The 8,649-nt window shown below is 38.2% G+C and overlaps 3 protein-coding genes across 3 annotated transcripts; 1 reads left to right on the top strand and 2 right to left on the bottom strand.

Moving 5' to 3' along the window:
- Positions 1-2,494: 2,494 nt before the first annotated feature.
- Positions 2,495-6,510, top strand: B0P05DRAFT_601403 (uncharacterized protein). The gene is made up of 6 exons (XM_051583251.1): positions 2,495-2,997; positions 3,044-4,112; positions 4,155-4,355; positions 4,407-5,976; positions 6,024-6,112; positions 6,163-6,510. The coding sequence occupies exons 1-6, from the start codon at positions 2,627-2,629 to the stop codon at positions 6,478-6,480; spliced, it is 3,618 nt and encodes a 1,205-aa protein (XP_051439745.1). The 5' UTR covers positions 2,495-2,626; the 3' UTR covers positions 6,481-6,510.
- B0P05DRAFT_607369 (ribosomal protein L14-domain-containing protein) lies at positions 6,291-7,441 on the bottom strand (the record flags this gene model as incomplete). Its single annotated transcript, XM_051583367.1, has 4 exons — positions 6,291-6,624; positions 6,671-7,030; positions 7,335-7,359; positions 7,401-7,441. 4 exons carry the CDS (start codon positions 7,439-7,441, stop codon positions 6,571-6,573), a joined length of 480 nt encoding a protein of 159 aa, XP_051439744.1. The 3' UTR covers positions 6,291-6,570.
- Positions 7,442-7,553: 112 nt separating this feature from the next.
- B0P05DRAFT_460498 (peroxisomal biogenesis factor 11) lies at positions 7,554-8,452 on the bottom strand (the record flags this gene model as incomplete). Its single annotated transcript, XM_051574012.1, has 4 exons — positions 7,554-7,608; positions 7,667-7,777; positions 7,839-8,071; positions 8,120-8,452. 4 exons carry the CDS (start codon positions 8,450-8,452, stop codon positions 7,554-7,556), a joined length of 732 nt encoding a protein of 243 aa, XP_051439743.1.
- Positions 8,453-8,649: the final 197 nt, after the last annotated feature.

Here is an 8,649-nt window from a genome sequence, read left to right as displayed (position 1 = left end):
CTACCTTTTTTTTAACTTCGGCGGGCTTTGAATGTAACATATTTTCAAGGTTCGTTCTCAGTTCGTTCTCAGTTCGTTCATGAACTTTCCTGAAATTTTTGAGAAAACATGGTCCAAAAGTGCACAGAAATGAAGAGCTATCAGAACTCTGTAGTGACAAAGTTGGTAGATATTGACAGGGAATATCTTCCGATGCAAAGAAAACAGTATGTTTGCTATCAAGTTATTAAGAGAACTCTCAGAAACCTACTTTAATGTTTCTGAGCTATGGCGTACACTTTTTATATTGCTTTTGGAATCCTGACACTTTAAGTGTATTTTCCAAGCTTAGAGAAGCATTCTCTACTAACACATGCCTTAGTAGAATGTTGACGGATCGTCATCAAACTGAGATATGGTGAAAACTAACGAAATCATCGAGGTATGGTAAGCATTTTTTTTGCGAAAATACAACCTTTTCAGAACTTGCAGTATTTCAGCATAAAAATGCTCTTTTATATATGCTTTTGCACAAGACACCCAAAAAAAGAGCATTGGAGCTGGTTTTGAGGTACAGTATTTTCGGAAAGTATTCGTGCACTAATAATTTTTCGTTTCGTGCAATAAAAATAAATAAATTGTGCGGACTTGGAAAACAATTTCGAGCAAAAAAATTAAAGTCATGGTGCAAAAGTAGAAAAAAGTTGGGTCAGAAATAGTTTTTATTTAGTGCAATTTTATATTCTACGTAGTTGAAAATGAGTAACTTTGTTTATGAAGATGGAAACGGAAACCTAACAAATGAGAATGAAGAAGAGCATCTTGAGTTTGCAATGGAAGTGGATGACGAAGCTTACCCCTTAGGAGATGTTACAGATTTCGCAATGTACACTGATCTCAAGCCTCCTGAAAAAGCAGCCAAAGATGTTGTTATGAAGACTGAAAGCAACACCACAAACCCTATTGCGGGAGATGTTGGTGGGATTTCTAAGAAGACCTATCGGAAGTACAAACCTGAGGACAAGAGTAACTTCTTTCACTTAGTGTATGAAAAGAATATGAGTGTCCGAGGTGCTGCTAAACAGCTTGGTATACCACCAACGACAGCACAAACATGGTTCAAGCAAGGAGAGGCGAGCTTGGAAAAGGACAGTGAGGTCGCTATGGAAAGGACTGTAGATGGTAAGCGGAAGCTTGGAAGACCTGCAATCCTCAATGATGCTCATAAGGAGTGTCTGATTGAAGCTATTGATGAAAGGCCTGAAATGGTCTTGGAAGAGATGATGGAGTGTCTTACGAGTAGCTTTGAGGATCTGAAGATTTCAAAGACTGCTTTGTATGAGTTTGTCACTACAAAGTGCAATCTCAGCTTCAAGCGAGCAAAGCTTTATTCAGTTGAGCGAAATTCTCCTGAGAAAATTGAAGCTAGATATCAATGGGTGAAACACTGGGAAGAGACTGACATGGATTATATGAGCAACTGCGTTTTTATTGATGAATCTGCATTCCATATCAACTTGAAGCGCTCTTATGGTTGGTCTAAAAAAGGTGATCCGGCCATTGTCACAGTCCCCAAGACAAGGGCAAAGACCACGACTATTCTTGGTGCTATATCTGCTCACGGTGTTGTCAATATCAAGATCAAACAGCCCAAGGTAGCGGAGCCCGCAAAGAAAAGAAAGTTGACAGGAAAAAACTCAGCTGTCGCAAACAAGGGCAAAGGAGGAACAGTGACTGGCCATTACTTCAACTTTATTGCTAGTACCTTGGATATTTTGGATCGTCACGAGATCTTCAAGGATAGCTATATAGTCATGGATAATGCGCCTATCCATACGCACCAAGACATAAGAAAGTATATAGAAAGCAGAGGATATGGCTGCGTCTACCTTCCTCCATATTCACCAACCCTTAATCCTATTGAAGAATTTTGGGCTGTTTGCAAGAGCAAGGTCAAAAGAGAGAAACTTTTGAAAGAGGAAACACTCACCTCCAGAATAACAGACGCCTGTAACAAAGTCCTTTTGAGCGACTTGAAGGGGTTCTGTAGACATTCTATGTCTATGTTTGATGATTGTTTGAACAGAAAGCCAATCTAATAAACATTAATTTCGTGCACCATGCATGAATTTTTTGATCCAACTTTTTTCTACTTTTGCACCATGACTTTAATTTTTTTGCTCGAAATTGTTTTCCAAGTCCGCACAATTTATTTATTTTTATTGCACGAAACGAAAAATTATTAGTGCACGAATACTTTCCGAAAATACTGTATTTAGGGGCTAAATCAGCTGTCATACATGCAAAAAACCACATTAATTTAAATTTAGTTAAAAAAAAGGAGGATTCAAAAAACAATTTGAGGGGCTTAGCAGCCACTATTGTTGGAGGCAATTCTAAAGATCAAAGTAGAAAAAATAAGATAAGATTTGTACCTTCTTTTGTTCATTCGTCCTCTGCGCAAAAGAATAATCCAGTAATCATTGGGTTTCAAAGTGACCGTTTTCCCCCAAAAGGGAATGCCAAAAAATCTCTTCGCTCTGTATTCAACGTCAATGCCGCCTATTTTAGTTTGTCGTACGCAATAGATCAGTTTTTTTTCTTTTTCTTTCTAAATCCTTTTAACAGCGGAAAATAAAACATCACCATGTCAGACTCAGAACTCGACAAGAGTTCGATATCAGTCAAGCGAGCTAGAGAAGCTAGCTTTGGTGAAGAAGAAACAGTCAAAGTAGAACCAAAGGATCAGCTCAAGATGGTTGCTCAGTTGCAGGAACAATATTTCCAGGATGGAGAGCTCTGGTGCCTTGTCTCTAAAGCATGGTATACGCGCTGGAAATTATACTGCTCTCGATTAAATAGTCCTCAGCAAGAATCCAGAAACTTAGGAGAAAGAACACATCCAGGTCCTGTCAACAACAAGACACTCTTGCAAGACGGTAAACTTATTAAGGACTTAGAACTTGAAACAGATGTCTATGCTGTACCCGAGCAAGCTTGGGAGTTACTCGTAGAATGGTAATTTGAGAGAGGGAGGCAAATGTCTGTATTGACACATGTTTAGGTATGATATTACAGCGGAAGATAATGAGCCCATTCGACGTATGGTCATCACGGTCGACAATCAAAAAACAATCGAAATCTATCCTCCTGAGTTTAAGCTTTATGCCGTACAATTTAGTGAAAACAGCAACTGGACTGATTTAACGCGTTGTCCTACTTTTGTTTTATCCCAAACAAGTTGTGTCAGTGATTTTGTGAACGCTGTCAAAAATACTTTTGATTTGACACCAGACACTGAGATTCAAGCCTGGAATTTAAAGGAAGCACCTCTTTTAACAACATTGCCCAACATTCCTGTTTCTGTACTCAGTCAAGCTGGGCTTTTAGAACTTCAAGAACCAGACTTAGTATTAGGTCGTTCTGGTGAATTCCATATTGCTGTTGAAATCAAAGACAGAACAACACTCAAATTCCCATCTGAACAGCAACAACAACAACAGTCTGATTCATCTTCTGTATCATCTACCTCGAGTATATTTGCCAATGGATTTAATAATTTGACTACCTCTTCTTCTAGAACTACACCACCACCACCACCACCTCTTTCCACACCCAAGAAATTCACTCGTGGTGTCTGTGGTCTTCAAAACTTGGGTAATACCTGTTTTATGAATTCAGCACTTCAATGTCTCAGTAACACAGCTCAGTTGACAAAATGGTTTTTGGCTGACAACTATAAGCGAGATCTAAACAGAGATAATCCGTTAGGTATGAAGGGTCAAGTGGCAGAAGCATTTGGTGAACTAGTACAAAAGTTATGGAGTGGTCAAGCTAGTAGCATTGCACCTAGAGATTTCAAGTATACTATCGGTCGATTTAATTCTTCATTTAGTGGATATCAACAACACGATACACAAGAATTGCTAGCATTTTTATTAGACGGTCTTCATGAAGATTTGAACAGAATCCTTAAGAAGCCTTACATTGAATTGCCTGACTTTGACGGTATGAAAGATGCCGAAATTGCTAAACGTAGTTGGGACTATCATAAGGCAAGAAATGATTCCATCATTGTTGATTTATTCCAAGGTCAATTCAAGAGTAAGCTAGTGTGCGAAGAATGTCGAAATGTAAGTAGTTATGGTCTATCATTGTTGTTCATTTGTTTCTAGGTGTCTGTTACATTTGACCCTTTCATGTACTTGTCTTTGCCTCTTCCTATCAAGAAAAAGAGCAAGACAACTATTGTTTATGTTCCTTATGATCCTTCACAACAATTAAAGCGTGTGGTTGTCACTTTAAGTAAGGAAGCAAGCATTGCCCATCTTCAAAAAGAAGTAGCAAGAATGATGTCTGTTGAAGACCCTAATTCAGTAAGGCAAAGACAAAGCGACATGCTTGTGGTATTTATATTCTTTCTATAGCTTCTCGTTGTGGAGCTTTTTAGTCACAAAATCTACAAAGTCTTTCCTCAATACGAGCCTGTGGCCACCATTGGTGCTTCTGATATCATTTATGTCTATCAACTTCCTGGTCCTATACCTCCTCTTCCTAAAAAGAAGGCAAGATACTCTTACAGTCGATACAGTTTACCTGATGAAGATGACGAAGAAAAACAACCTGTAGACGAAAATCAGCTTATTGTTTTTCCTGTTTATTGTGCCACTGTCACAAAGAATGAAGATTCCTATAGTAATGGACCCAAGCAATTTGGTGATCCTATTATTCTTGCTGTACCTCGTAAAGATGCCAACAAGCCTGAATTATTATATCATTTGGTATCTCAACATGTAGAGCGTTATACACAATTCAAGTTGTTTGAGGAAGTTAAGGATTCTGTTGAAGAAACCAAGGACTCAGTTGAAGAATCAGCAACAGAAGATGATGAGCCGCCTGCTTATGAAGCTGTAGTATCTGAAGAACAGACTAATGAAACCATGGACATTGATACTCAACAAAACAATCTTATTCATACTGCTGCCGCTGTTACTGCTGCTGGAGGCAAAAGAATAGAACCTATGAGCAACTTATTTACAATGAAAGTCTTTTCTGCTCCTCGCTATGGCAGAGGCCTTGAAGAGTTACTACCTACAAACCAAAATTGGTCTGGTTTAATTGATCTTGTTGAAAGAGCACAAGCTGAACAAAAGCAACTGGAAGAATATCTTTTGAAAAACGAATCCAAATCAGAAACTGAGTCACCTCAACAGGATACAGAAATGGGAGATTCTCTTGCTTTACCTGCCAAGATGGAGGATGAAGATCAAGAAGAAGAAGAGGCGGAAGTAGAAGATGCTGCTGCCTTATTTGCACAAGATAGTAAATCTGAGCATGATGAATTAGAGGAAAATACTTCTCTTCATTCAGATAACAACAGTGATGAATTGATGTCTAATGTCAAGTCCGTCTTACCCATCCCTCAACCTGTTGATACTCCTACTTTACCTAAGCGTAAAGTCAGTTGCCCTCCTAGTACTATTATTCGTCAAGGTGAAGGTATTCTTCTCGAATGGACACCCAAAAAAGCACAACAATTGTTTGGTGCAGATCGTCACAGTAGTGACAGCGGTGTATGCACTGATGCTTGGGAAGAAATGAATGACTTGGGTGATCCCAACGATGATGACATGAATCAATCTCAACAAAAGAAACAAGTGACACTTGCAGATTGTCTTGATGAATTCACAAAAGAAGAAGAATTAAGCGAAGAAGATCTTTGGTATTGTCCCAGATGTAAAAAGCATCAGCGTGCTACCAAGAAGTTTGATCTCTGGCGCATGCCTGAAATTATGGTAGTTCACTTGAAGCGTTTTAGCCATTCACGTACTTGGAGAGACAAGATTGATGCTCTGATTGATTTCCCTACATCTGAGCTTGACTTGACAGACCGAGTCTTGAGCATTGAAGACCCTACAGCTGTAAAGGAAGAAGATAGATTGATTTATGATCTTTATGGTGTCGATAATCATTTTGGTGGTTTAGGTGGTGGTCATTGTAAGTAAAACATCCATCAATTCCAACAAGACTAACTCTAGAACTAGACACTTCTTATGCTCAAAACTTTGAAAATGGAAATTGGTATAATTTTGATGACTCGCATGTAAGCAAAGTAGATGTTTCTGAAGTCAAGGTAAGGAATACAGATAGTTGTATAAACATTTACTCAAAGGAAAAAAAAAGACCACCGCTGCATACCTTTTGTTCTACAAGCGTAGAAGAGCTGCAGATAGCGAATCCTCTAAATCAGTAGAGGAGATCATTAGAGAAACTAAAGAAAAGCAGCAGGCTGCTGAAGATCAAATGGTTGTTTTAAAAGAACAAGACGAACGACCTAATTATCTTTTAGCTTCAGACAGGGAAAGTACAACTATAGATGAACCACCTGCCATCTTGGCCACAAATAGCAATGACAACAGTAGTCAAAGTAGTAATCATAACAGTGATATCGAGCAAGACAACAACACTGAAGATAACTTAAACTTAAAACAGTTACTCTAATAAACTCGATTATCTTCCCTCCTTTTTTATAATACATATAAAAAAAAAGTCGGTGAACAATGTTTATTGAAATTTACATAATTGAGACGTTTAAGCAGCTTGCTTCTTGGCAGCAGCAACAGCAGAACCGAGAGTGAAACGACGCTAAAGACGAAATTAGTAAACACGATTACAATACTATAAAACTTACTTGGTTCTTGAGCTTGGCCAACTTGAAACGGTCAAAGTCAGACAAACCAGCACGAGCCTTACGTTGTTCGAGCTTCTTGGCCCAGGCAGTCTTGTTCCAGGCAGCAACAGTTTCGTTCTTTTCCAAAGCCTTGGCAAGGGCAGTCTTACCAACGTTACGGGGAAGGTTCTTGAGGACAAGAGGAGTCAAGACCAAGCGCTTGTAAGGGAAAGCTTGACGAACAACACCGGTGGTAGGACCGTCGATAAGAGCACGGTTGTGATCAATAATGTCAACAATAACAGCCAACTTGCCGGCGTCAACACCGTGGTTAATGAGGACAACACGACCAACTTCGACTTGACGCTTGAAAGTACCTTGCTAAAAGAGAAAAATTAGTCATTGTACAAAATATAGATGAGAAAGAGAAAACAAACAACTGAGGATCAAGAAAGGACTGGAGTAGTATTATATATATGCTGTTCAATTTGATCTTTTGTATATGTGTGTATATACAATTGTTGTGATTTATACATGAATTATATGGCGTATATAAGTTCGAGAAATTTGATCTGTTCTGTTTTATCAATTCATCCATCCATTCCAGCTTTCTTTTGGGGGTGATCCATCAATTGCTTGCTTCTTCTCTTCCTCTTTCAGTCATTTGTAATGTATGTATACATACCACCATGGTTGATATTCTGGATGGTCTAGAGAAAGAGAAAGTATGCGTATGGTTGCACCTGCTTACTTCGTTTTACAGCAGAGAACAAACACCGCTTCACTTGACATGGAGGAACCTCTTGAGCCGGATATTGTCCGGGCCGAGAAGCTGTCTCCGATTTTGCATGATTTTTTTTTTTTTTTTTTTTTAAGTTGATGACAATAAATAAATTTATTAGATTTAACCATTCAGTTTTTTCCATTGAGTGTTCATAGCTAATGCCGAGGTGATCATACTATTTATAGAGTGAGTATTTAAAAAAGGAGAAATCAATGGGTTGATAAGAAACTTACCCAGCTAAACCAACAATTCCTTCATCAACTTTCAAATAACCTAAACCAGCAGAAGGAATAACGATATCAACAGCATCTTGAATAAAAGCATATCTAGTGTTGTATTTATCTCTAAATAATCAAATGAATATAAGTCTTTACTTATTCTATACCCCTCCCTTATTACACTTACTGTGCCAATGCTTTTTCTTGTGCCTTTAATTCAGCAATTTGAGCCTCTGATTTCTCTTCAGTATTGACAATGGCCTTACGTGACTTTTCAAGCATATGTTCACGAACTTTCAGTTGCTTTGATTTATATAAGCCAGAAAGAAGGGATGCAGCGATAGCAAAGAACCAACACTTTTGACCAAACTCAGTAATTTGCTTAATATTAGAAATCTTATAAAAGTTGATTGAATTGGACTATATCGATAGAATTAGACCGATTCACGCACGCTTGATATACTTTACCAAAACAAACACTTCACTCATATAGTAAAAAAACATACCAACTTGTTTAGCAACAGTAGTATAACGCAAAACTTCATCCTTAATAGTCAAGCTTTTGACACCAGTTTGAGCAAATTCAACAGGCTTCAAGAGACGGAAGAACTTACGACCGTTACCAAGGTGAGTCTTAAGGTCAACCCAACGTTGAACGGTTTCCTTGGGAGCACCGTTACGGAAAAGGTAAAAGGCATAAAAACGAGCAAAGTATTGCACAAGACGACAAAGTTTTTCACGGCCTACAGTAGTATTTAAGTAACGGTTGAAAGCGTCAACGTGTTGGTGAGTAAGGACCATGTTATTAAATAAAAAAGAAATGAAGAAATAGGAGAGAAGGGAAACGTTGTGTGAGTAAATAAGGGAGAAAAGTTCGTGACAGTTTTTTCCCATACAGGGTTTTGTTTATGACTAAAAGAGTAACACAATTATACCTTTATCATATGCGAATCTCTTGGTATTTTTCAAAGCTGAGACAATAACATCAGTGAATTTGA

The sequence above is a fragment of the Gilbertella persicaria genome, assembly GCF_025201335.1.
Source record: "Gilbertella persicaria strain CBS 190.32 chromosome Unknown B0P05scaffold_1, whole genome shotgun sequence".
Classification (NCBI taxonomy): Eukaryota; Fungi; Mucoromycota; class Mucoromycetes; order Mucorales; family Choanephoraceae; genus Gilbertella; species Gilbertella persicaria.
This window is presented reverse-complemented; position numbering and strand designations above follow the sequence as displayed.